Here is a 27,722-nt window from a genome sequence, read left to right as displayed (position 1 = left end):
GTCTATCCACTCAGGAAGCGAAACATAATAGAACGCTTTCTAAAATTATGTAATATATTTTCTTGCCCCCTTAACATTATTATGCTAAATAATACTGGACATTTACAATGTATTCCTGAGAATTCATCCTTAATACAGGTGATACCATAGGTGAGATGATGCTCCCAGGGTCCGAGGTATGGGGGGCACTGACCGCACACCGTGGTACTTTTCCAGTTTGCTTGTCAGAGCATGATTTTTTTTTTTTAATTTTATTATTTATTTATTTATTTATTTATTTATTTTTGGCTGTGTTGGGTCTTTGTTTCTGTGCAAGGGCTTTCTCTAGTTGTGGCGAGCGGGGGCCACTCTTCATCGCGGTGCACAGGTCTCTCACTATCGCGGCCTCTCTTGTTGCGGAGCACAGGCTCCAGACGCGCAGGCTCAGTAGTTGTGGCTCACGGGCCCAGTTGCTCCGCGGCATGTGGGATCTTCCGAGACCAGGGCTCGAACCCGTGTCCCCTGCATTGGCAGGCGGATTCTCAACCACTGCGCCACCAGGGAAGCCCAGAGCATGATTTTTATTCCTCCCCCAGCTGCTGTTCTTGTGCTTGCAGTCTTTTTGCTGCCTTAAATGGGAATCTCCCAGGGTCTCAGAATCTAAATAATTAAACCAGTTAGAATTGTACGTAAATAAAAGTAAACAGGCCTGAAAGGCTGCACAAGGAAAAGATTAAGAGCACAGTCCCTAATTTCCATTTGCATGTTACCACAGCCCAATTAAATACTTCTTTAAATTTTACGTTGTGTCCCAGATAGGAGAGCGCACCACTTAACTGAGTTCTAGGTAAATGAGGGACAACGAAACTTTCATTAGAAGCAAGAGATACATATACACACACACGATTTATTTTTTCACTGGTACTGACCTACCCCACTTAAAAATTTCCACTGGACTAAAAAATAATTTATTTTTGAAAAAGGACTATATTTTAAATACTCATTTAGCATTTGTTTATATTGTTCTATTGTTAAGAGTTTTTTCCACAGTGCAATGTGTTTTTGGTTTTCCTACTGCAAAAGCCTTTGTTACAGATTTGCATAGACTAGTCACTAATAAATCTTGCTTTAGTAAAGACTTAGCAGAACAGGAGCCTAACTTTGGGTGAGTTTTAATGTTCCTGAGCCCTGGTTTCTTCATGTGTAAAATGCAGGTCAGTAACAACTCAAACAAGGTCATATGGTGTAGCAGGCTGTCTCAGTCCATCAGGGCTGCTGTAACAGAATACCAGAGGCTGGATGGCTTATAAACAGAAATTTATTTCTCATAGCTCTGGAGGCTGGGAAGTCCAAGATCAAGGCCCCAGCAGACTGGGCGTCTGGTGAAGGCCTGCTTCCTGGTTCATAGACAGCTGTCTTCTCGCTCTGTCCTCACATGGTGAAAGGGATGAGGGAGCTCTCTGGGGTCTCTCTTATAAGGACACTAATCTCATTTATGAGGGCGGTGATTGGGGGTTAGGATCAACACCTTAACATTCAGCCTACAGCCCAGGCTTAGCACAGTAATGGCACAATAAAAGATGATTACTTGAACGTGAATTCAACTGAAATTCAAGTAGAACAAAACCCAAAACCATATACTTACTCTATAGCTTAAAAAAAACTGTTCACTGTCATCTCCTCTACTAGAGGGCATTAAAGCTGGCCTGTTAAGTTGCCTGACAGGACCACTAAATGTCTAAATTGGGAATCGACTATATTCTATCCAGTTTAACCCTTTCTGTTAACACCGGGAAACAGAGGTCTAGGGAGTTTGAGAAACTTGCCCAGAGACAGACAACTACTTTCGGGCTGGGCCAAATGTAAGACTGGGGTTCCTTTCATTAACACCAACATCTTTTCATTTATGTGGCTTTTCACAATTTACCAAGTACTTCCTCAGCTCCATGACCTCATTTATTATACTATATCCATGAGCTTACAGAGATGGCTTTTGGGAGATTTTTTGCATCCTCAGACCAGTGTTGCAATAGCTTATTCTATACTGACCCTTAAATTTAAAAAATATATATGTACACACACATGTAAATGTGTGTGTACATATATATGCACATATGGAAGACACGGCACCACATCTCCCTGTGTTAACCCCATGCGGGCCACACCCTGGCAGTCACAAAGCACAAACAGAAAATGGTCTTCGGTTTCAGAATTCCCGAGTTGCCACTGATGCTTCAATACTAAAGGGCTTAGAAGTGTTTACACTTTCAAGGGGAGTAGGAATGTTTTAGGTTTCCCTTTAATGAGTCTCATTTTGAGATAGGATGGCAAGGTTGGCCAGCCACTCTTCATGCAGTTTTTGTAGTTAAGTCTTTCAGAGAATGAATGGTGAAGCCAATTCATTTCTCCTCCTGGAATTTGTCTTTCTTCTTTTTCTTTGTTGTGAGGTTATATATTAAAGGTATGGGCATACAGACATTACGAAAGATAAGGGCTATCACGTGAGGGAAGAAATCAGACAATAAACCCAAAGAAACCTACAGAAATTAAAAATCTGAACTCAGGGGCAGGGCAGGAGGCGACACGGTCTTTTCACAGAGCCGTTACACATAATGCAACTGTCCTCAAAAGCAGGAATGGAAAAGACTAGCCATTCAGCTGCAGAACGAAGCTGGGGTCTTGACTTTAGAGCTTTCAGTGTCTTTAGCGTTAGGCTGGGCAGCAAGTGCCTTTTCCCGAGTAGGCCAGAGAAGATAAGTCCAGTTTGGTTTTTAAGGCTTGAGTCAGCTCTGTGGCCAGCAGCTCGTGGAGGGACACACCGTCGTGGGAGTACACCCAGTTTCTCCCAGTCCAGTCGTAACGCTTGGGGCCGCTGCAGGACAAAACACAGTCAGAGTAAGTCCACGGGAACAGCCCTTCAGAAGAAACTGTCACCAAGAAATTCACTGACTGCAGTGCAGATCTAGAAAGTAGCACTTAACGAGCCACGTATTTGACTTCTCGTCTTAGGGTCTGTTTAATACAACTGAATCACTTTGCTGTACCCCTGAAACTAACACAACACTGTAAATCAACTATACGCCAATTAAAAAAAAAGCAGCTACACAATTATCCTCTGGTACAATTCACAGAACACCTCTCAAGACCTGAAAACATTTCAACCCTATTGATGAGTCTCCGTGTATCACATTCTGATCTTTTGCTTTTCCTAACTCACATATGATAGCTGAAATATCACAGCAGTGTCTTTTAGATGATGGCCATTCATGTACCACTGACATGATTTGTCCCTTACCTACATTATTATTATCATTTTAGTACATTCATAACACTGGGCAACCACTACCTCTATCTAGTTTCAAAACATTTTCATCGCCCAAAGGAAATTCCATATCCATTAAGCAGTTACTCCCTATTCACTCCTCTCCCCAGCCCCTGGTAACCATCTGTATTATTATTTTAAAAAATAGTTTTCTTAATTCAATTTTAAGTCCATGAAGGTGAGAGTTTGATGGGCTAGTTCATCCATCTCAAGCTCATCTAGTGAACACAAGCCGTATGTGCACTTCATGCTGGGAACGCTGTGTTTGTGTGGACCCGGGTGTGGCTAGGTTTTGCCGTGTCTTATTATTCCAGACAGACACAGCATGTGCCCATTAATTCCACCTCCTCTCGGCCTAGTGGAGCGGGTGCGGGGGTGGGGGGCTGGGGGGGACGTGCTGAGGCAGGAGATAGATAGGCCTCAGGGTAAGCACCTGGAGTTCTTCCCTGTGGACAGAAACTCCAAAATATCAATAGCAGGACAATCGAGAGAAGAGCTGAGCCCTGCCCAGATAAGAGACAAAAGGCCGCGCATATCCCTCATTCTCAAAGTCAAGGAGACCTTTCCAACTACACAGGCACAGAAAGGCTCCTTGCAAGTCAAAAGGGAGGGGGCGCCACCCCATAGTAAGTGATGTCAACTACCCATAGGCCTCTTCGCTAGAATCCATCTTGGCTAAGAGATGCACACGTACACAGGGGAGGACCCTGAGATATACCAAATATGGACTCAGAACCAGGCAAAGCAAGATGATCGGTTAAAGGAAACCTGGAAGAAATGCCCCATAAAAGTGATTCAAACTACCACAAGGGTGCGACTCTCTCTCTCAGCCCACAAGTGTGTGTATCCACACGTACTGTACTCTTTTTCCTCCTAGTAAACACTTTACTTGCTTCACTACTTTCCATCTCTATGTGGAAATTCATTTCTACACAGCTGACGGGCCAGGGCCTTGTCACTGGCCACTGGTCCCTGGTGGTCTGGTGGCTAGGATTCAGCGCTCTCACTGCCACTGCCTGACCTCAATCTCTGGCCGGGAACCGAAATCCTGCTTCAAACCGCTGCAGGCCGAGGCCACCCGAGATCAGTGCCAGCAGCTAATGGTGCTACATGATGACGCCTTCATGGACAAAGGAGCAGAGGATGCTGAGAGCCCACGGGAAGGAAGGGGCCCCTGAGTCCACCTGCACACACTCAGGGGAGCTTTTCCGAAGTCCAAGACCGGGACGGGTTTGCCAGGGACGAGGAAAGCTTAGAAGGGAAGCATCTTTGGGGGGTTAGGAAAACATCAAGGATTTCTGTATTATCAACCAAAGGCTGGGGTTTGAACACTTACTTAACAGTGGGGATAATGATAATAGGGACAAAGCAAAAGCACTGGACTTTTGTCTAATACGCACAAATAGCTGAACACATAAAGGCATAATAACCTGGGCCAAATCCAGAGAATGCTCCCTTGGCTGGACTCCGATTTGCTGCCGGGATGCCAGGCGAGCGTGAGAGCCTCCAGGCCCCTCCACGCTGCCTCGGCCGTCCAGCTGCCCACCCAGACCTCTCCTTGATTCCACCCTACAATCTCCTCAAGCAAGGTCATGGGGTAAGGCCACTGCTTCCTCTGACCTGAAACGCTGTCAATTAAAGAGCCCCCCAAATATCAGAAATGCAGCCCTTGGAAGGATTATTTTGGACCAACGTGAAAAATTGAGTGGAAAATAAACTTTTTTTTTTTTTTGAGGAACAGAGTATCCGTGATAGTAAAAGGCTGCTCGGCAGATTTTCTTTCCAGATTCCCATCATGAATTACAGATTTTAAAAAAACAACAAAACTTGGAATTTCTCGGAATTTCTTATTATCCAGAAGTAGATTTTTCTAAACATGCCTGTGGTAGGATCCTACTGCTGGTAGGTGTGTCCAAATGCTATAAGGACTTTTTCTGTCTCAAGATACAACACGAGGAAATTCTGTTAGTGCAGCCATCACAGCTGGTTCTGGTGCCCTGCCTGCTATTTACAAAGCCACTGATTCCCAAAGCGGATGGCTGGATTTGAGCTGATCCAGCCAGTTTCTCTCATACTGGTTCCTCTGAAGATGAAGGACAAGACTGCAGCCGTTGTGCATGGCCACAGTTATGGTCAGGGCAACTGTTTGAGGCCAAAGAGAACAGGCTAATTGGCCCTCCCAGGGTAACCCCCCAACCCCTGCCAAACTTCAAGTAAACTACCTGGATCTAAAAGCAAGACCATCTGTGAATAAGGGCCTCGCTAGAAATGACAGTGATTCCTTGGAGTTGTTTTTCTTGAATTATAACATACTTCCTAGACGAGGCTGGGATGAAGGAGGCCTAATGCTTTATTTATTTTGAACGAAGAATCACACATTACAGCACCATAAACAGTATAATATTAACTGCCTAAAAGTGATGTCAACACTGGGGCAGGAGAAGAGTTAAATACTTTTTTTTTTAAATGCAAAAACCGTGAGGCTTTCAAAGACTTCCATGCTGGTTATATCTGGGCCTTTCCCAATTCACAGTCAGCGCATTCTCTTTGGAAGTGCTAATGAGTGACCAGGAAGGCCGGTCTGAGAGCTTTTTGTGGGCGTCTCTTTTACTGTCTTATAACCACTTCAACAGCAGCCAGAGGGATGACGAACCCTCTCTCCCTGCATGTTCTCAGGCCTTGAGACGCAGTACAGACTGTCTACAATACAATGTTTTATTCCGCTAGATTGAAAGCACATCAATGGAAAAGGCAGGAGGGATGAAAAGCCCTAGAAGGACTGTTTAAAACACCCTCCCACCTCCACAGGGTACACAGCCCAATTCTGCAAATGTAATTAAACTGACTTTTAACTGAGATGCTCAAAATGAACCAGAGGCCAAACTTTGAAGACAAAGTGCAACTTGTTCAGATGCTGTAAAAGCAAAAGTGGCTTTTTCAAAGGCACGGCAATGATTTAGTAGAGAAAAACTGTCAAGGTGGGCTCCGAAAATTTTTCACTTTGCATCTTGTTAACGTCCCACTATCTGCTTTTAGAACCACATAATCACCAGACAGAAGTGATAGAACCACAGTAAACTTTCCTACTGAGCATGAGACGTGCTGCAAAACATCAGGAAAGGTTCACTTACACAGCTGCTAACACATGAGGGTGACACTTCTTAAATGGTCCACAAAGTCTCATTTCGAACAAGCTAAACAATGAGAGATTTTGACTTCTGAACGTACCTGGATGGTGAAGATAACCAGATTTGCTTGTTTGGGGTCTGCTTGTTGATCACATATGTTCCTAGATCTCCACCCAGTTTAATTGTTAAAACACCACTCTGGTGCATCAGATGGAAAAAGCATGAAGAAAATAAAACAAGACAAAGTTATCACTGTGTCATAATTGCCTCCTATTTTGTTATATCTCAACACTTTGCATTTATACAGGTACACAACATACACCATAAAGAACTGTCTTTAATTTAGTGTTTGGAATTAGGAGGTAACGCAGAAAGAGCGCTGCTCTCAGAATCAGACTATGATTAATCACAATGATACTTAAATCTCACAGTGCTTTTCCTCGTTTCCTATGAGGTGGGCAAGGTGAGAATATCCTTAGTCCCCTCTTGAGGAGAGGAAACAGGAGCTCGGAGTGTTAAGTGACTAGTCAGAGGTACTGCAGCTGGCAAACGAAAGGATCCGCATCCTTATTGCTGCCTTGGTTCCTCAAATACCGGCCAGAACATACTAGAGACATTAAAAAATGGAGACACCAACTCTTCCGACGTCCCAGTCAGCACAAACATCGGGCAGGCCAAGTTCACGACCGAAGAAAGGAAAAAAGGCAAGAGAGAAGGAAATAATCAAACCACCTGCTTTGCTGGTCTCAGAAGAGCAGTAGCCTGAGCTCTGCCAGCAGAAGGCTGACACTCCAGACTAGGGGTCTTATTTCCAGACCCTTCCCACCCAGCTCACAAGCTTCTCAGATACCCCTCTCCAGCTTTATTCTCCTCTACAGGAGCCTTGAATTCGTCAAGACCGGCTGGTCCACCTTTGCCCAATAAATGCTCATTTAAATTTGAAAACCCTCTTTCAACAAAGGAACCCTTTACTCCCAAGGCCTGAGGTCTCTCTAGAATGCGCAGGATATTAAAGAAACTGCTACACGGCTGAGCTGGTGAACGGGGAGCCTCGCTGCTCCCCATCCCCTGCACGGCCCGCGGACAGGCAGCCTTTCTCTGTGCCTTTCAGAGCCCCTGCCCACCAAGGGGCCCCCCAGTAGTTCTTAGAAAAAGTTTTGTGTTAGGTTTGCAAACACAAAGAGCTGTTGAAAAGGTGGAGGGAATTCCCTGGTGGTCCAGTGGTTAGGACTCCGTGCTTCCACTGCAGGTCGCCCGGGTTCCATCGCTCGCCGGGTCGGGGAACTAGGATCCCACAAGCGGTATGGAAAAAAAATAAACAACAAACAAACAAAACACGGTGGAGGAAGTGTCAATAATAATATAACTGATAGGCATGGGATGGGGAGGACACTATTGGGTTATTTTTTAAAGAATTTTTTTTCTGATTAAAAAAGAAACGTAGCAAAATTATAGAGGCATTGGGAATACAGGTGGTATAAACAAAATGCAAACATCAATAAAAACAGCATCTACTATTTTTCAGTACCTACTCTGTGCCAGGCACTGTGCTTTGCACTTTGTGTAAAACTGCTTCCTCTGCGACCATAACCATCGGAGGTAGGAATCTTTATCCCAATTTATAGATGAGGACAACAGAGGGACAGGGTAATAAAGAAAACTTAGTAACGGGCAGGGCTGATCTTATATTCAGGTCTGCTCGGGTCCATAAGATGCTGTTCTTTCCATAACACGAGGCGCTCTCTCAATCCCGTGAATCAGCGATCTGAGCTGTTCACGCCCAGGTATCGGCTGCCAGTTTTTAAATGCAGGGCTAGGATCACAGTATACATAAGTTTGCTTTTTAAAACATTTTTTCTTGAAACCCACGTGTACTCTTTTGTTAGGACTACCTTTCCTTTATTTAAAAATTTCTTACAACTGTATAATTTAGTAGTTTTTAGCATTCCACAAAGTATTTTCATATAAAGTGTGCAAACATCCCCACTGTCTAATTCCAGACTATTTCCGTCACCCCCAAAAGAAACCCTGTACCTATCAGCAGTCACTCCTTCCCCCCTCCATATATAGTTTATGGCTTATTTTTCCATACGATATGAGGCCCAGAGAATCAAGACATAATTTCTTCTATCTGACCTATCTGTGGCCCTTAACTGCTCCAATGTGCATTGACCCTACACCTGGGAGGTGCGTGATGCAGCAGAAAAGGCAGGGGGCCAGGTCTAGGGACGTGCGTTAAGCCCCATCAGCTGTGTCGTCTCCTTGGGACAATATCTGCTCTGTCTCCTTCAGAGACAGTGCGAGGGTGAGGGGCTGATGGGTGAGCTGAGGTGCTTCTGGGAAGGTTACCCTGACGCCCCTCAGCTGGGACCATGACCCGTGCAGGTCCCCACAGCTTCTGTGTTTTCCTCACTGCGTCTGAGCTGCTAGCTTGTTTACTGGTCACCTGCCCCTTCGCTCCACTACTATAAGCACCTTGAGAGCAGATCTGTCTTTTCATCCTAGCATTTTCAGTATTTGTACAAAGTATCACTGAATTAAAAAAAAATTGTGGATGAGTGAACAGAGTGGCACTGTGATAACACATACATACCACATGAAGGGCAAGGTTATGCAAGGCAACGCTCAACCACGCCCCCTCTTGTTCGTGGTGTGTAACTAGATGTTTTCCCCCACAGAGCCAGAAGCCGTTTCCAAAGGAAAGTGGCAAGAGAAGGGTAACTAGCTGTCTTGCTGGTTCCCCAGGAGTTCTTAAAGCTTTTGCAACTGTCTTCAAGTAGACCAAATAAAGAGAGTTTTTTGTCCATTAGTGTTATTCCTTAAGGGGCAATCTGAGTGTCTACTTTGAGAGAGTGGGTAGACTTTAATGCAGGGCAGTGCGGGAGAGAGAGGCAATACTTAGCAGCTGCTGAGACCCAGGCACTGACCAGTTGGAATAGACCCTGGCCACAGCTGGTGAGGCTTGATTCCCGACAGGCAATATCAGTGGAAGCAAAAATAGCAAGGCTCAGGCTCTGTTGTCCCCAGCTCATTTGCAGAAACAGACACATATGGGAATGGCATGTTGAGTCAGGGAATTTCACATATATGCATGTGGCTTCCCACACTCCTAAAACAGATGCTGACTTCCCCTCAAGGAATAAGAATAATGAATATAAAGCACTTTTACCTACATTGTTTCATTGAATCCTAAGATACACCCGGGGAAGTAGAGGTTACTGTCACCTCTCCTTTACAGCTGAAGGACCTGCCCTCACAGATAATTCACTGAAGCGCTCTCGGAAAGAAAATACAAATGCAGGATGCTAGACCAGGCCCTCTGTCACCATATCCAATAAAGTGCTAACTCTGAGCAGGGGTGTGTGACCTAGGACCCAGAGGTGGTCTTCAGGGGTCTGCATATAGCTCTGGAAGCTGATATGTACTCATAGGTATGCAGGGATGTTTTTCTTGGGAGTGCAGTCAGATTCTCACAGGGTGTCCTGATCGCCAAATGGTTAAGAAACCTCTGCTCTATGGCAATAATATGCAGACAACTCAGTGAACGAAGGAATGGCAGCAAGCAAATTCTCATTAAAGTGTCTAAGAGGCCAGGGCTCTGCCTGGAAAAAAAACGAAGGCAGTGTGGAGGTAACTCTCTAAATAGTGTGGTGCTTCTCACGGTCTCCAGCGTCAAGTGTAGCCGACTCCGTGGTTGCCCAGTGACGGGAGGGGCTTTGGCTCTGGTAGGCAGTTCCCTCTGATAACCATTACCAGTGAGGAGTGAGGCCTGGACCCAGACACTGACATCCACCGTGACCCGCCCCACTTGATGGACAACACAGTAGCCAAGAAGCTGCTCACGTCTCCCAGTCCCCAGGAGGAAACTGAAGGAACGTGTCCTGGGTGTATCTAGAGTATTGCTTTCATTTGCCTATTTGGCCAGTAGCAAGTGGATAAAACAGCACTAAGTGCTGAGTGGCATCAATGAAAGCATGTTCTGGAAAAGTAGGTGGGCCTCATTTCATTTACACAGTGAATCGACATTTATTAAGTCCCCGCTAAGTACTGAGCAATGTTCCAGGCACTGGGAGACCAGGAATGGGCAGTGTTCCAGCTGTCAAGCTCAGTGTAGCCGTGGGAACTGATATGTAAAGAGACAGTTACAACACAGGGTGATCAGTGCTCCGTGCAGGCATCCTCAGAGCGCTGGGCAAGGAGGGTAGGGTGGTGTCTGCCTGGAGCATCTAGGAGGGCTGCAGAGAGGAGGTGACATCCAACTGGACCCTGAGGGCATGGAAAGACTGCACTCCAACCAAGCTCAAGTAATGGTGTTACAGGTGTTCTACTGTCTATAATGTAATTTCAACTGAATTATCTTATATGTGAAATACATAAGTTTGCTAGCACCTGAAGGACTCTAATCAGGAATTCACACCCGAGGGTAGACAGCATTTCAAAGTACTTAGAAGTCCAGACTACAGAGGGAGCTGTTATATGCCATTAGCCTTCTACACCTACACTAGAGATTTTCCTACTTGGCAAATGATTTGCTAGAAATACTTCTTCCCTAGTGAGTAGAATGGTACTCAATGTACATTATATGTTTTGGCTAGAAAAACTCAGGTGCCTCTTCCCTTGTAAGAATGGGTTTTAGACTCTGGAAAGTGCAGCAGCTGAATCACTCTTCAGAGAGACACTCTGAAGGTAGGTAAGATCCTGACCCGCCACTGAGCAGAAGCTTTTGTTGCCTGCCTTAGTGAGGTGAGCAGAATTCAGCTGCTAGAATACTGGCACCTTTGCTTCTAATGAAACATTCACGCAAAGCGTTTGAGTCAAGCAGGGGCTTCATTAATCCTGTAAGAACAGGTGGTGTGACTATTTCTGTGGCATGTTCCTAAAGGTTTGCATGTGTGGCAGAATTTAGCCTGAGCCTTGGTTTCCCCATAGTTACAGAGCCTGGTAAGGAGGCTGGGGTAGAGGAGACCTGTAACTTCCCCAGCTCTAATCATCCCACAGATGGTCAAGTTCCGGAAGCCAGTTTGTAATGGTTCCCAAGTAGCTCTGCCTTCTGAGGCTGCCTGCATAAGCACATCTACAGCCCCGCCGGGACATTTCTGCTGCTGACAGCGACCAATGAATCCACCTGGAAGGCATTCAATCGTTTCTTGCCTCGTTACCACCAAGTCCCTTACTGTCCTTACAACTAGGCTTGACACCTGCCCATCTGATGGAGTCCTTTTCTAACCAGTGCCCCCAACAGCAATATCCAATACCATTTCTATCACTTTAGCCTGACAGCTGGTTGTCCTAAATAATTCCATGATTTAATACCAAATGCACTCTTCATGACATTTTCTGGTATTAATTAATTGCTGTCAAGAGGGTTAACCTCTGCAGGGGATGTGCTCCCACTGGCAAAAAAGAGCTGCTCCCTAAGGCTTAAGCAATAATTCTAAACCCATAGGCAGACCCTTGCTCAAGTCTGCCACCTGGTGGCCAGTCGATACACACCAGCACTGCCCTGGCTTCTAGGATTTGGGGCTTAAGTTTCATCCAGCCCTGGGGTTCTCGCCCAGCTGCATTAGAATCCTCTGAGGAGTTACTCTAAAAACTTTAAAAACCCCAAATCCTGGCCTGGACCACACCCTAGACCGATTTTTATTTGATTAATAAAAATCCCTAGGGATGGGACCCAGGGATGCTCATTAGAATCTCAGGTGAGCTTTTCAAAAACATGCTTCCTAGGACTGTACCCTGACCACTGTATGAGAATATCCAGGAGTGGGGCCCATGTCTAGTCTGAATACATCTTGGCCAATCTCTCACCCCACTTAGGAACTAGCCTGCCTGCATGATGAGAGGCGTCTTGCTACACAAACACATGCCTGGGTCCCTCCCTGATTTATCTTCACAGGTATTGAGTGAAGCTTGAGAATCTGTATTTTTAGGCAAACGTGAGGCTCAGAGAGGCTGAGTGACTTGCCCAAGGTCACAAGCCTGGTGATGCAGGGCTGACACCAGAACCCCAGTCTTTTGGTCCCATCTATAACCGCATACTGCTGGAGAGGAATTCTTTATCTTAGTGAGCTAAAATTCTTAGGGAGGATACAGAAGAATGAAAAGAAGCAAATAGGTACCCCAAAGGAGACATCATAGTCTTCAAACGTGTAAGGTTTGTCTGCAAGGTCTTCAAAAAACTCTGCTAAGGAGTCCAGCGTCTCCTCGGCCAGTCTTTCATAGGTGGTATCGTCCAGAGGGCTGTGAGGGGAACAGAAACAACCCCGATCATGCAATCACCAAACTGCTCCGTTTTATTAACATCAATGGACACATTTATTTTTTACTTAAATTTTTTAAATTGATGGAAAATATCTAACATATACCGAGTAAAAACTGAAACAGCATCAAAGGGTTTACAGAGAAGTAAGCCTTTCTTCCCAAATAGGCAGCCCCCATCCCAGAGTCAGCTATGATGAGCAATCTCTTTTAAATATATAAGTGAAGCACCTTGCAGTTTTCCTTTCATATGTCTTGGAAATTGTTCCATATTAGCACATACAGTTTTCATAGTATTTTATCTTATGTTATTCATTCAGTTTGTTCCCTTCAGCAGGACACTGAGGTTGCTTCCATTGCTTTTGTTGTTAAAATTTGTTGGGCAAACCACAAAGTGGGAGAAAATATTTTTATTCTATATATCTGAAAAAGGACATATCTAGAACATGTAAAGAACTCTTAGAAATCAATAAGAAAAGAAAATCCAATAGAAAAATGGGCAAAATACTTGAACAGATTTCATTAAAAAAAAAAGATATCCAAATGGCAATGAACATATGAAAAGGGGCTCAACTTTGTTAATCTTCAGGAAAATGCAAATTAAAAAATCACATTTGAGATACCACCAGAATGGTTAAAATGAAAGAGACAGATAATATGAAGAGTTGGCCAGGAAGTGCAGTAACCAGAGCTTTCAGATACTGCTGATGGGCAAGTAAATTGGACAATCACTTTGGAAAACTGTTGATACTTCTACTAAAATTGAATATATTCATATCCTATGACCCATCAGTTCCACTCTTGGGCATTTATGCAACAGAAATGCATACCCAAATATAAATTTCCTCAGCAGTGAAAAGACCAAAACCAATTTCGATTAGAAAAAAATAATTCAGATGACAGAAATACAGAATTGTATAATACAATTTGATACTTAATAAATATTGTAATTGCTCGAAAAAAAAGAAAAAAAAAAAAAGAAATGCATACCCAAATTCACCAAGAGACATGCACCATACTAGAATGTTCATAGCAGAACTATCCAACAGCCCAAACTGGAGACTGCCCAAGTATCCATAGGAAATACCATAGATAAATAAATTGTGATATATTCATAAAATGGAATACTACAGTGCAAAACAGAATTGTCTATAAATATAACAATATGGACAAAACACTTCTTTTGATGGTGACTGAAAGAAGCCACATACAGACATATTTATATTTGATGATATATTTATATAAAGTTAAAAAACAGGCAAAACTAATCCATGCTATTGGAAATCAGAATGGTGCTACTCTGGGGCAGGGAGGGGTTAATAACTAGAAGTGAGCAGAGGCTTGCTTTCAAGGGGCTGGTAACATTTTATTTCTCAAAGCATTTCTTGAGTTACATGGTATCTTCAGTTTTTGAAAATTTATCAAGCTGTATACTTATAACTTGGAGACATTCCTGTATAGATACTATTTTTTAATTTTTTGAAATTGCTATAAATCCATAGAGACAGAAAGTAGATTAGTGGTTGCCAGGGGCTGGGGGAGGGAGGAACGGGGAGTGATTACTGATGGTTATGGGGTCTCTTTTTGGCGTGATGAAAATGTTCTGGAATTAGACAGTGGTGAAAGTTTCACAACCTCCTGAGGACACTAAAAACTACAGAATGGTACATTTTAAAATGGTGAAATTTATGGTATGTAAATTATGACAAAGGAAATTGCTATAAACCTCCCTGTATGAGCTTCTGCGCCTGGGTGAGGACATGTCTGTAGGTTACAAGAGGCGTCTTGGACAGCTCCATCATCTGAGAGTTTCTAAGTGGCCCCAGTAAGACACCAGTGGCTGCCAGACAGTCAGTGCAAGACAGAGGTTTGCAGTATGGCCCCTCCCCCACCCAGCCCGTCACCCACCTCAAGGGCACAAGGTGGGGAAGGCTACAGGGCTGATCAGGACATGGCAAGTGAGGGGTCTGCGGTGGGGCGGTGCTGGACGTTTCCCTCTCCCTCTCCTCGGCTACAGCCGATGGAGGGGGACCTGGAGAGAACCAGGAGAGGTTGACATGTGCCTGGAGGAGCCTGGGGAACATAAAGGCACCCCTGACTCAGGCATAAAGTCCAAAGTCAAGAGCTTGACAGGTGCTACCTGTCAATGGCAGGGCGGCCATGGCAGAAGTGGGCTGTCCTTAGCACGGCAGGACGAAGGTGTGCTTCCCAGAGGCCAGAAGTAGACCCTGAAGAAGGAAGCTGGACCTGGGGCTTCCTGCAAAGGTCCCACCCAACCTCAGAGGACTGCCTGGAGGGACTGGGAGACAGTAGCAGAGAGTCTGCCCAAGGAGGTCACAGGTCCCACCGCCCGCCTCCCCTGCGGCCACGGGGAGTGACGGACAAGGAAGAGCCTCCAACCAGGGTTTCATGGACGGAAGTCCCCCAGAGCCAGGGCAGGGGTTGTCCCACTGCTGCTGGACACCTCGGCCTTCGGGGTGGATGAGTGACTGCACGGTCCTGTGGTTGCAGCCGGGGGGTGTGTGTGGAAGGAGAGTCCCTGCAGATACAGGCGCAGGGCGGTGGGCTGCAGCGGTGCCTGGCAGCTTTTCCCCAGAACCCATTGCGTCCTCCCTCCAGGCACCCGCTGGGCTACATTTCCTGGCCTCCCCAGCTGTTAGCTGGGGCCCCCGGACTAAGTCCTTCCTGCTACAATGTGAGTGAGGGACAGATGTCACCTCCAGACCTTCCATGCTCTTGTCCCTTTCTGTGGAGTGGAAGCTGGACAGAGTGACCTGGCCTCGACCTGCAGAGGACAGTAAGTTGCTGATAGGCGATAGGAAGGTGGAAGGAGCCCGGCTCCCTGAATCGTTTCACAGAGGCCTGGCCACCCCCCACCGACAGAGAGGGGGACACGAACCACTCCTGGCTGGAGCCATTGCAATTTTGGGTCTACTTGTTACAGAAGCTTGGCCTGCCCTAACTACTAAGATGTCAAAGAGAATAATAACAAAACTCTGGAAACAACCTAAATGTCCAGCAGTAGGGGATGGGTTAAATGAATTATGGTACATCCATAAAACTTAATACTATTTCATTAAAAATAATGCGGTGGGTAAGTAGTGATGTGGAAAGACGCTTATGAATGCTGCTGCTCAGGGAGAAAACAGATGGGATGGCTTTCTGTGGGATGGGTTTCGGTTTTCTTTGATTTTTTTTTTGTTGTTGTCGTTGTTAGAAAAGGTAAGAGAAGAGGAAAAAAAAAAAGAAGTATGTGTATGTGTGCATATGTTGTATATTGAGAGAGATCTCATCAGAGAGATCTCTGATGTGGAAGGCGTTTTATCTCACCCAGCGTCACCCAAAGTTCCCGTTGTCCTCAAATTCATCCAACAGACCCACCGCTTTTTGACATTCAGGATCTGGTTGAGGCAGCAGAGGCTCAGACTCTAAAAGCCAAAGTGAAGAAGAACGTTACCATGTTTCAACATACAGTCCATTAATGCACAGTTTGAATATCACTACTTCTACATTCGGGAGTAACGAGGTTAAAGTTTTTCAGAGTATATCTTTCTCAGGAAATTTTTTCGCCTTCTTTTAGTGCGTCAAACCGCGCTCTCCCGGGCTCTCTCTAAGCCTGTGCTGTCCAACTCAGTAGCCACAAGCCACAGGCAGCTATTTAAATGTAAATTTATTGAATAATATAAAAATTTACAAGTCAGTTCCTCGGTCCCATCGGCCACGTTTCGGGTGCCCTGTGGCATCCTGTGGCTCGTGGCACAGACAGGACACACCCACCACCACGGGAGGCGCTGCTGGCAGCACTGCTCCGGACTGGGATGGGGTAGCAGGGCGGGATGGGGTGGCAGGGCGGGAGGGGGGCGGGGGGGTTGGGGGGTGCGGTGGGAAGTGTCAGCGAAGTTCTTACAATGTGACTAAAGCGAGTAACAACAGATAGCAGGTGTCCAGAAGAGAGGCTGTGCCTGCAGGGCTATGTGACAGATCTCACTAACACGATCTGCAGGGGACACCGTGACCCACTGCTTTCTTTCAATACGTAACTGCTGAGCGTCCTGGAGCCCGGCTCTGAGGACTGGGGTCTGAGCTGATGACTGCCAGGCAGGCGGACCAGCCAGAGAGATGGTGGAGGGGACGGAGGTCTGGACGGAGAGAGAAGTGGTACAGCCGAGTGGAGACGGCAGGGGAGTGATGGAGAGGTGGGCTGCTGGACTTCCTCCCAGGAAGGCACCGAGGGGCTTCCTGAGGTTGGTGGCAAGGTTCACCTTCTCCAAAGAGCACTGTGGTTGCCACTAGGAGAAGGGGGCAGAGGCTGTGGTTACTCTCTTGAGCCATCAGGGCCCTGGGCAAGCTGAGAAAGGAGAAGGCTGAGAAGTGAGCGGAGGAAATGGGGGTGCAGAACGCAGATGGCCGTTTAAAAACGTTGGCTCAGAAGGGAGAAGTGAGAGAGCGGCCGTGATAAGCACAGTAGCGCCACAGCACATTCTAGAGTGTTCACCATCAGCGGGGTAGCGTCCTCAGACTTTAGACAAAGGGACTTAGTTAGTCCTCATTACATTCCAATGAGGGAAGTAATATTTACAGTCATTATTCACGACAGTGATGTCCTATAAAGTTGCCACAAACACTGGATTAGCAAGTTACTAAGGGAAATATGGAGAGGCTCCTGTGAGCCTCTGGTCACATGTTCACCAAATGATCAATGCATAACCTTGTTTTACATGTGTTTCTGTTCAAAGGTGCCTTGTTTAATATATATTGTTGATTCCCTGACACTGAACTCACAGCCAACAGCGCTAGAACTCACGCTTTGGACAGAGCTTATCCAACCCACGTATTTTCTCCCTAAGGCCCATCACAGCCTTCTTGCACAGAGGAACACTAGACAGCACTTCAGCACGATGCTTGCAGGCCACTTTAAACAGTGAAATTATAAACGAAAGTCAGGAAAATGTGAAAAACGCGCCACCAAACAGACTGTGAACAGGACCCTTGTTTCCACGGTGGGAGCTGAGGAGTGGACAGAGTGGCACTTTGTCTGACCTCAGCCAGGGACATGTGAGTGGAGGTGACTCACATTTTTTGCTGCTCTGTGCACATCCGAGAATGACCACAAAAGTGCCCTGAGTATCGATTTTGGGGATAGAAATACATTTTAGTGAGTAGGTGAATTCACAAGTAGAGGATGCAGGAATAAGGAGGATCGACTGTATTTGTATTTTACAGATGAGGAAACTGAGGCACGGAAGTGTAACTTGCCCAGAGTCACACAAAGTGGGGGAGCTGGGATTTGAACCCATGCTGTCTGGACCCAAGGTCTGGGCCCCAAAGCAAAGAATCACATCCAGAGAATGATACAGGACTCCAGACACGGAGGGGAGGTGTTTGAGAATGCAGGGCTCACCTCAGTCAATTTCCCTTCTCTCTTGTTTTTGTCCTTTAATTTTACATCTTCGATGGTCTGGTGGGAGGGCTGGTCTAAAAGCAAGGTACTCATTCACAGCCAGAGCAGAAGACTTCATTCAGCTGTGTTGAATCACAAGAGGAACAGCTGCCAAAGACTCCATCTGGTCTCTCACCTGCTTTCCCCATCTAACATTCCCTGGGTAACTGCTTAACCCTCCCAAGCTCTGCTTCCTTCTCTGAAGGTAGGGATCATGGTACCGGCCTTGCAGACTGGTTATGAGGATCCAACAAGAGGACATCAATATCCCAAACACGGGGCCTGAGGGTTCCATCAATTTCCATTTTGAAGCATGTCAACGGAAGTGTGAAGAGGTAGGAGGTCAGAGAGGCAAAATCCAGCCTTTGCCCAAGGGAGGCAGATGGATTTCACGGTGGGGAGCCACCCAGGGCCACCCCTCCTGCGGCCACATCACCTGCAGCCATCGGACTATGTGTCTTGTGCGGGTCTGCTTACTCTAGTCTCCAGGGTTCAGTGACTCCGTGAGCGCAGCACCGGGCTGGCTCATGGGAGACATCGGAGGAAATACTAGATAGTTCTTGGGCCCACAGGCTCAAGTTCAGGCCCTGGAACCACACGACTCAACTAAGGCCTGGCCTGGTGGTCGGCAGGGAGGCCAGCCTTCACCCCAGGGTCCCCTCGGTCTCCTGGACCCTGTCAAACCACAAGCCTGAAGAGAGAATCAGCTCTCATCCGCTGCTGGGGAGGACAAACTGGCACGACCACTCTTGTCATCTAGTGAGTGGGATATCTGCTGGCCCCTGGCTCAGCAATGCCAGTCTGAGGGCTTCACCCAAGAGGAGGTTCTGTCCATGCACGGGCGCGCCCAGTGCAGCACCATTGCAAGAGCAGCTCACTGGGCTCAGCCGGATGTCACGGGAGGAGCCTGGACAAGGTGTGACATACCCAACGGCTACCATCCAGCAGACAAAGCGAATAAATGACAACGGTGTGCATCAGTGTCGCTGAGTCTCAAACACTGATCACAACAACATTGATCACAAGGAGTAAGGCACAGCACAATAAATACAGCAAAATGGTGTTTTCAAATGAATGGTACATGCTTTAGGGAGACATACACAGGAGGTGAAACTCTGAGAAGGGGATGCCTGACAGAATTCAGGAGAGCAGATTCCTCTCAGGGAGGACCGGGCTGTAACGGAAAGAGCACCAGGCCTTCATGGAACACTCAATATTGTATTTTTTTAAAAAATATTTATTTATTTATTTGGCTGCGTCGGGTCTTAGTTGTGGCTCACAGGATCTTCGTTGGGGCATGCGGGATCTTTCATTGCAGCACTCGGGCTCTTCGTTGCAGCGCAGAGGCTTCTCTCTAGTTGTGTGTGGGCTCCAGAGCGTGCAGGCTCAGTAGTTGCGGCACGCCAGCTCAGTAGTTGCGGCACGCCGGCTCAGTAGTTGCGGCATGCCAGCTCAGTAGTTGCGGCACGCCGGCTTAGTTGCCCCGAGGCATGTGGGATCTTAGTTCCCCGACCAGGGATTGAACCCACATCCCCTGCATTGGAAGGTGGATTCTTAACCACTGGACCACCAGGGAATTCCCTGGAACACTCCGTATTCAATTTCTTAACCTAGTGGTGGGAACACGGGAGTTTGTTATTAATCTTTAAACAATACGGATTTTAAAAAAATATTATTTATTTTTGGCTGCATTGGGTCTTCGTTGCTGCGTGCAGGCTTTCTCTAGTTGTGGCGAGCGGGGGCTACTCTTTGTTGCGGTGCGCAGGCTTCTCATTGCAGTGGCTTCTCTTGCTGTGGAGCACGGGCTCTAGGCGTGCGGGCTTCAGTAGTTGTGGCACGAGGGCTCAGTAGTTGTGGCTCACGGGCTCTAGAGTGCAGGCTCAGTAATTGTGGTGCACGGGCTTAGTTGCTCCACGGCATGTGGGATCTTCCCGGACCAGGGCTCAAACCCGTGCCCCCTGCATCAGCAGGCAGATTCTTAACCACTGCGCCACCAGGGAAGCCCACGGATATTTTAAATACACTTTTGTGTATACACTCTACATATAGAGTCATGTATACTGTCTGCAGAAGACAATAACAATTAATTTAGAGTGAAGTAGGGCATAACCCACCCAGGCAAAGGCCATGGGGTCATAAGTGACGATCATGTCCCTCTAGAAAAATTAATAGATGCCTAAATGCCTTCTGAGGTATGCAGAAGTGGCTGCAGCAGGAGCTTCTGAAGTTGTTTAAGAGCAGTGGCACCTAGGTATCTCCTCCTTGGAGCTGCCTCCAGCATTAAAGGGGAAAGGTTAGAGACCCCGTCACTGTCACACTCTCTTATTATTACGGTCGGAGGCTGCCTGCTGGAAGCAGGGTCTTCTCCAAGCCTCGGGGTGAGTAAGGCAGGCAGTGGAGGGCTGTGAGCTGCAGGCTTACAAGGCATTTCTGTGGATCCTGGGTTCCGATGAGCAGCTGGAACTGAGAACTGACAACCAGAAGCTAAACCTGCTCACCTCCAAAGCTGTGCACACAGTAGCCGCCAGACACACGTGGCCACTGAGCACTTGAAACATGGCTGGTGTGACCGAGGAACTGGATTTTCAACTTCACTTAATTTTAGTTTAAAAATGATACTCAATAAGGTTACTGGAAAATTTAAAATATGTTTGGGACAACTCAAGGGTGTGACTTTACTTTTTCAGTTGTGAATTTTATAAAATCTAAATATACATCAAGTATTTCCACAGTAAACTCAGTTTAACATCTGATGGACAAGGGATGGAAGTGTGAAATCCATACTGGATTTGAAAGAATGAGTACAAAGAGGGAATGTGAAATATCTCAGTAATGATCTTTCAGTATCGATTACCTGTTGACATGGTAACATTTTGGCTATACTAGGTTACGTAAATGTATTGTTGAAATTAATTTCACCTGTTTCTTTTTACTTTGCCAATGTAACTACTAGAAAACTTATTGCACAGGTGGCTCCCATTCTACCCCTGCTGTGGAAGTAGAAGCAGCGGGTAGAGAAAATAAAGCCGGAGAAAAGGGTCCCCAAATGAACTCCCCAAATGATCTTGGGTCAGAAGTCATCAGGACCCACATGGAGTCCTGATGACTTCTGGTACAAGGGACTTTAGGGATCAACCTGAGGACAGTAAAGGCCTTAAAAAAATTAAACAGGATCGTGATTCCGGTTGCCACTGTCATCCACCCAACTCCACAAGTACTGAAGATGTGCAAGAGAACTGTGGAATAGACAGGTTAAACCAACCTGATTAACTGTAGAAAAAGGGGCCCAATGGGTAGCCTAGGTTGTTAACCACCTAGCAACCTCCCAGTGGCCCAAATCCCAGTATGTGCCAAGTGCCCACCTGCCGGGTGCGCCTCTGAATCAACAGCCCTTAACAGCCACTAGGTACCGTCCAGAAGACCACGCCATGTCTTGTCACTCTGCTAAATTAAAAACTGCTGAGGACACAGGCAGGCGTGGAAGGGCACGTCAGGGCAGCTCCAGGTGAGAGAGAAGGAGCAGAGTAATAAACGTGGGCGTTCTGCAGGGGATCATGGGGCCAGCATGGCCATAACTACCTAGTTTTCCTGAGAAGAGGGGGAAATCCGTGATTCCTGCTTTGAGTGTTGACAACCAGTCCCAGTGTTTCTTCAAACAGGGTCAAATAACACACGTCCGCGGGAGGTGTAGGCCTAAAGTCCAAATTCCAGAGCTCCGTGAACAATTTGGGTTGGATTTCACCTGCCTCCTTCACCATCCACAATCCATCCAGCGGACCAGCCACTCAGAGCTGATCGTCGCCCACTTTCCTGGCCTTTATCCACGCTGTTCTCTCCTCTGAGAGCCCCTCACCGTCCCCTGCCGTCTTCAGACCCTGATTAAACATCACCTCCATCCTCCCGTGTAACCTTCTCAACCCCACAGCCTTTCTTTGGGCTTCCTCCTTTCAAGTCGTGGAGTAACCGGGTCAGGTATTTCTTTGTATCCCCGCGAGGGAAGATAAGTGCAATTAAGTGCTGAAGACTTTATACATGTTAATTAAACTGCATGCCAGCTCGGCAAAATGGGTACTCTCCCCTTCACAGAAAAAGAAGGCAAGCCTCAGAGAGGTTCTGGGATCCCCCGACGTCCCCGAGCTCTGCTGAGTCCAGGGGCCAGACTCTGGAACCCAGGTCCGATCCAAAAGCCCTGCTGCTCTAGCTACTGTGCTCCACAACTCTGACATCTTTAGCTCGCTCGCTGAAAGCGTTTCGTTCATAAAAGCCCATGCTTGAAAACATCGCTCTGACAGTATTGCTACTCATATACTGTCAATATTACATTGATATATATATATATATATACTATTTTACTGAAGTAGTTCTATATTTACAGCATGCTAATATTATAGATAATATACATATATGTATATTATAGTACCTGGCATATATTATTAAAGTTCTCGGAAAGAGACGTGACAAGCTTAGAGCCACCACAGGTCCCTAAGAGCCGATGCCCGCCCAACCTTCCCTGCCTTTGCCAGCGCGGTTCCCGCAGTTGCACTGCAGGATACAATCTCCTCTCACCAGAAAGCGGAAGCCAGTGCAGCTGTAACCGGGAGAAACTAAGACTGGGGAATGCACTGCGGCCGCCCCCGCCCTTCCCCAGCCTGAGCTGGAGCCGGTGCGCGTGCCCGGCGCGTCCCCGGCGTGCGCGGCCTCGCCACGCCGGCGTGCGGCCCGGGCGGCTGCCCGCGCGGATACTCACGGGCTGGCTGGGTGTGCCGGCCGCGGTGGTCCCGGTGCGCAGGCCCCGGCAGCCGTAGAGCCGGGGGTCCTTCGTTGGCCGCGGGGCCCCGGCGCGGGCCTGGGCAGAGCCCGGGGGCGCCGAGCGGGGCAAGAGGCTGGCAGCCGCTCGGCGCCCAAGCGTCCACATGCTCCTCGCGATCTGCGGCCGCTCCGCCTCCTGCTCCGGGGACGCCGGGTGCCACCTGGTGGTCACGGGTTGTAGCTGCAGTCGCAAGCTTCCCTTTTCTGCAGGCTTGGGAAACGACCAGAAGTTAGACTTTAGGAAGAGCTTCCCTGCGTTGCTCTATTTCTTCATTTAACAAAAATAGAGAACCTGTTTCGTGCAAAGCAGGGGGCTTACCTCTTGGGCAACACAGTGAATGCGTAACCAAGGTCCCTGATCTCGGAGACTTCAGCTTAGTGACCCGCTGCTGACGAATTCCATACAAAAGGCTTTGGGAGCTGCAGTTTTGCTGTGAACAGGGTGGGGTCCTGAAGCTGCTTGGCCGCCAGTATAGGTTACAGCAGTTAGGAGATTGCGGACAGAAGACTGACTGCCTGATTTAAATATGTCCCCTGCCCACTTCCTACCTGTGTGGCCAGTGGGCAAGTTAATTAACCTCTCTGTGCCTCATCTGTAAAATGGGGTATACAAGTTTCTACTTCACAGGGTTGTTATAAGGATAAAATGAGTTAATCTATGTGAAGTTTTCTTGGACAGGCCCTGGATCCTGTTAAGTCCACAATAAATACTAAGTTGTTAATACATTTTAAAATAAAATTTTGCTTAGGTAGTGTAGTGCAAAGGAATACAAACTGTGAAAGTTCTTTCGTATTTTATATATGCTTTAGAAAATGTCAGATATGTGTACTAGAGAATATCATCTTTATGGGTAAGATAGTGAGAAGAGGAGATAGAAAGTGTTAAAGTTCTACCAAAGCCACCTTGGTACTTTGTGAATAGAGGAGATAAGACACTCGTATAAATACTTAGGACAAAGACAAGTGTTAAGTGGTTGTCAGTGTTGCATGGGAGAGTATATACAACTAGGGGTGGGGGCAGTCAGGGAAGTCTTCGTGGAGGAAGTGGCATTTGTACAGGGCCTTGAAAAATAGGGTAAAGGAGGTGGGATCTGACTGGCTCTCTGACAGGGCATTCTATTGGTTGGGAGACATTTTCTTGCATTCAGGTAATTCTAAGCAGCTGTTTATTGAGCACCTGTTATGTAGATGTTAGGCATGGAGAAACCATTTCCCCCTTGTAAAGTGTCTGGAGATACTTTTTTTTTTATATAAATTTTATTTATTTATTTATTTATTTTTGACTGTGTTGGGTCTTCGTTGCTGCACGTGGGCTTTCTCTAGTTGTGGTGAGCAGGGGGCTACTCTTTGTTGTGGTGCGCGGGCTTCTCATCGCAGTGGCTTCTCTTGTTGCGGAGCACGGGCTCTAGGCACGCGGGCCTCAGCAGTTGTGGCTTGTGGGCTCCAGAGGGCAGGCTCAGTAGTTGTGGCACACGGGCTTAGTTGCTCCACAGCATGTGGGATCTTCCCGGACCAGGGCTCGAACTCATGTCCCCCGCATTGGCAGGCGGATTCTTAACCACTGAGCCACCAGGGAAGCCCTGGAGATACTTTGGATTGTCACAACTAGGCCGGGGTAGGGTGTGTGTGCACTCGTGGCAACTAGTAGGTAGAGCCCAGGGATGCTGTTAGACATCCTGCTATGAACAGGAAGGACACCCACAACACAGAATTATCTAGTCCAAAACGTCAATGGTGCCAAGTCTGAGAAGCACTCAGTAAAGCCACACTGGTAGAATCCACTGGAGGCAAAGAGAAGTGCGTTGGTTGTTGGCCTCGGCCCCAGACCCACGGCACTAACAGTGAGGCCCTTCCTCACACACTCAGAACATCATTATATACTTAGAGAGTTGAATTATTATTAACCAGCATGCTTAGCATGTTCTGGCATAGAAAGGGCCCCAGTACCTGCTCCAACTGCCTGCAAAGTTGGTATCACTGCCCTGTCTTTTCAGCCAAGGAAACAGGCTTGGAGTAGCAGAGCAGAGAATATTAAGGTCTCCCAAGAATCTGTCCTTCTCCAGATTCTGGGAGGCTATCAAAGGCAATTGGGCACACCTGGTAAGAGGCTGGGGCCCCGTGGATGTGCAAAGATGTGGAGGGACCCTGTAGGTACCAGTGCCTTTCCCCTGCTCTCTAGGTTGCCTCCCCCTAAAGGCAGGTGCTAGGAGGTGGCGTGTGGCAACCCCAATGCCTGTCTGGTTGAGGGCGGGGGAGAATTTCCCTGGAACTCACATTGTCGGCCCTTAGGGTACTTTGATGAGATGTATTCTAGGACAGTGATTTGCAAAATGTGCGGACCAGCAGCTTTGGCAGCACCTGAGAACTTGTTAGAAAGGCAAATTCTCAAGTCGTATTCAGACCTACCGATCAGAAACTCTAGGAGTAGGGCCCAGCAATCTGTGATTTAATATAGCACTCCTGTTAGTTCCCTTTCACCACCATCAAGATAAGTGCTCTTTCCACTCCCTTTTGCATACCCTACTCTCCGGGTAATCTGAGTGTACCAATTAGGATTAGATTTTGCTGAGTATATCAGAGAACAAGAAAATAATGTTTTAAACAATTTAGAAGTTTATTTCTCTTTCACATCCAAAGATGCTGAGAAACTGGCATCCAGGTTTCTTGGGCAGCTCAACAAAGTTATTAGGAATCCTTCCAGCTCTCCAGTCTGTTATCTGGGGTGTGGCCCTTGTCCTCACAGTCCAGAATAGTTGCCAGTGTATCAGCCATCACACGTGTATTCTAGGCAGCAGGGTGGAGGGAAAGGCATCCTCTCCCTTCAAAGGACACATTCTGGAATTTTCACCTAATACTTTCACTTGCATCTCATAGGCTAGAAGTTAATCATGTGACCTTACCTAGCTGCAAGGGAGGCCAGGAAATGGAGTCATTTAGCTGAGCAGCCAATGTGTCCAACTAAAATTTGGAAATCCTGTTATTAAAAAAAGGGGAGAATGGGGGAGGGATGGACTGGGAGTTTGGAGTTATCAGATGCAAACTATTACATATAGAACGGATGGACAACAAGGTCCTACTGTATAGCACAGGGAACTATATTCAATATCCTGGGATAAAACGTAATGGAAAAGAATATAAAAAAGAATGTGTATATGTGTATAACTGAGTCACTTTGCTGTACAGCAGAAATTAACACAGCATTGTAAATCATCTATACTTCAATTAAAAAATAAATAAAAAAATAGGGGATGGGACTTCCCTGATGGTTCAGTGGTTAAGACTCTGCGCTCCCAATGCAGGGAGCGTGGGTTTGATTCCTGGTCAGGGAACTACCAGAAAAAATTCGTGGGGGGGGTGGGATGGGATGAATGGATATTAGGAGGCAGCTAGACATCTTTGCCTTTGCACACTACTCACAATTCCCAGAACCAGCGATGCTTTCTTTCCCTTCTGGGTCATCCCTCATGTTGTTCCTTAGTTTTCCATCTCTTTGCCTAGTGTGGAAGATTGGATTTCTCAAAGAGGGCCACACAAATATTTATTTCATCTCACATGGACTCCAAAGTCTTTGACACTCCTCAGAAGTGATGCTGTGTGACTTCCAAGATTAGGTCATAAAAAGGATATAGGTTTCTCCTAAATCCCTCGTTTTGGAATTCTTGCTCAGGGGACCAGCCATCATATTTTGAGGAAATCCAAACTAGCCCAAGTAGAGACCACATAGAGAGGAACTGAGGCCCCCAGTCAACAGCCAGCATCAACCACTAGACGAGCAAACCAGCCTTCAGATGATGCCAGCCCCAGCCTTAGGGCCTTCCAGCCGAGGCCCCAGACACCATGGAACAGAAACAAGGTATCCCCATTGTGCCTTGTCTGAATTCCAGACCCACAGCATCTGTGAGCATAAAAGATATGGGCATGGGTTTAAGCCAGTATGTTTGGGGGTAATTTGTTCAACAGTCATGATAACTACAACATGTGGCTATCTCCTTCTCTTCCTCTAGGATTCAACTTAGATGTCAGATGTGACCCTTTCCACAGTCTTTTCTGAAACCAACCTCTCTGTTCTCACAAGTGTGTCTTAGGCACCCTCCTCTGTGTTTCCACAGGCTGTGATGTCATTGTGACTTTCCTTATTTAGCTAGTGTTTCCTTATTTAGCTAAATAAGACACTCTATTGGTGAGTGAATGAATGAAAGAAAAAGTGAATGATGTTCTTTGTTGGCCTCTTATTCCTCTAGGAATGCCTTTCTTGTCTTGGGTCTCACTGCCAAGGAATAATATGGAATTAACTGATACTGGCCAGTAGAGATTTACAGAGTAATGTCATCCTTGAGATGTTTATTTGTATTTTACTTGGAGTCTCAAAACTTTTAAGACCCAGTGAATGGATTTTTAAAATCTTACCCCTGAAAATAAATAAATAAATAAATAAATAAGTAGTCCTACCCCGAATCTGAAAGTTCTCCAGTCTATACCGTCTCAATAAATATTATCTTCAGACACTGAATGGTTCTTGGCAGTAACCTGGGTTGTCACCCTCCCGCCTCCACCTTCCTTTCCCTCACTCCCCACACTCAACCCCTCAATGAGTTCTGTCAATTCTACCTCCAAAATATATACCAAATCTGCCCAGTTTTTTTTTTTTTGGTCCCTGTTTAAAACCATTCTCTTGCTTGGATAACTGCAATGGCCTCATACCTGGTCTTTCACCTCCCACCCCAGCCAGCTGTTTCTTCACACGGAAGGCAGTGTAAGAATGCCTTTCTTAAGGCATTCTTTTTTT

The 27,722-nt window shown here is 46.6% G+C and overlaps 1 protein-coding gene and 1 long non-coding RNA gene across 6 annotated transcripts in view; one reads left to right on the top strand and one right to left on the bottom strand.

Moving 5' to 3' along the window:
* LOC309634108 overlaps positions 1–27,722 on the top strand; it is a 141,246-nt gene that overhangs the window by 38,887 nt on the left and 74,637 nt on the right. The gene's annotated exons all lie outside the window — the stretch shown is intronic.
* On the bottom strand, positions 1,280–23,087 carry FXN (frataxin). Of its 2 annotated transcripts, none has more exons than XM_082402492.1 (5): positions 22,875–23,087; positions 16,018–16,115; positions 12,549–12,669; positions 6,530–6,627; positions 1,280–2,851 (listed from the first exon to the last, which is right to left on the bottom strand). In XM_082402492.1, exons 1-5 carry the CDS (start codon positions 23,040–23,042, stop codon positions 2,689–2,691), a joined length of 648 nt encoding a protein of 215 aa, XP_082258618.1. In that variant the 5' UTR covers positions 23,043–23,087; the 3' UTR covers positions 1,280–2,688. The 2 variants fall into 2 exon arrangements, with proteins under 2 accessions (XP_082258618.1, XP_082258619.1); XM_082402493.1 differs by lacking the exon at positions 22,875–23,087 and adding an exon at positions 18,089–18,199.

This window comes from Balaenoptera borealis (genome assembly GCF_965194805.1).
Source record: "Balaenoptera borealis genome assembly, chromosome: 8".
Classification (NCBI taxonomy): Eukaryota; Metazoa; Chordata; class Mammalia; order Artiodactyla; family Balaenopteridae; genus Balaenoptera; species Balaenoptera borealis.
This window is presented reverse-complemented; position numbering and strand designations above follow the sequence as displayed.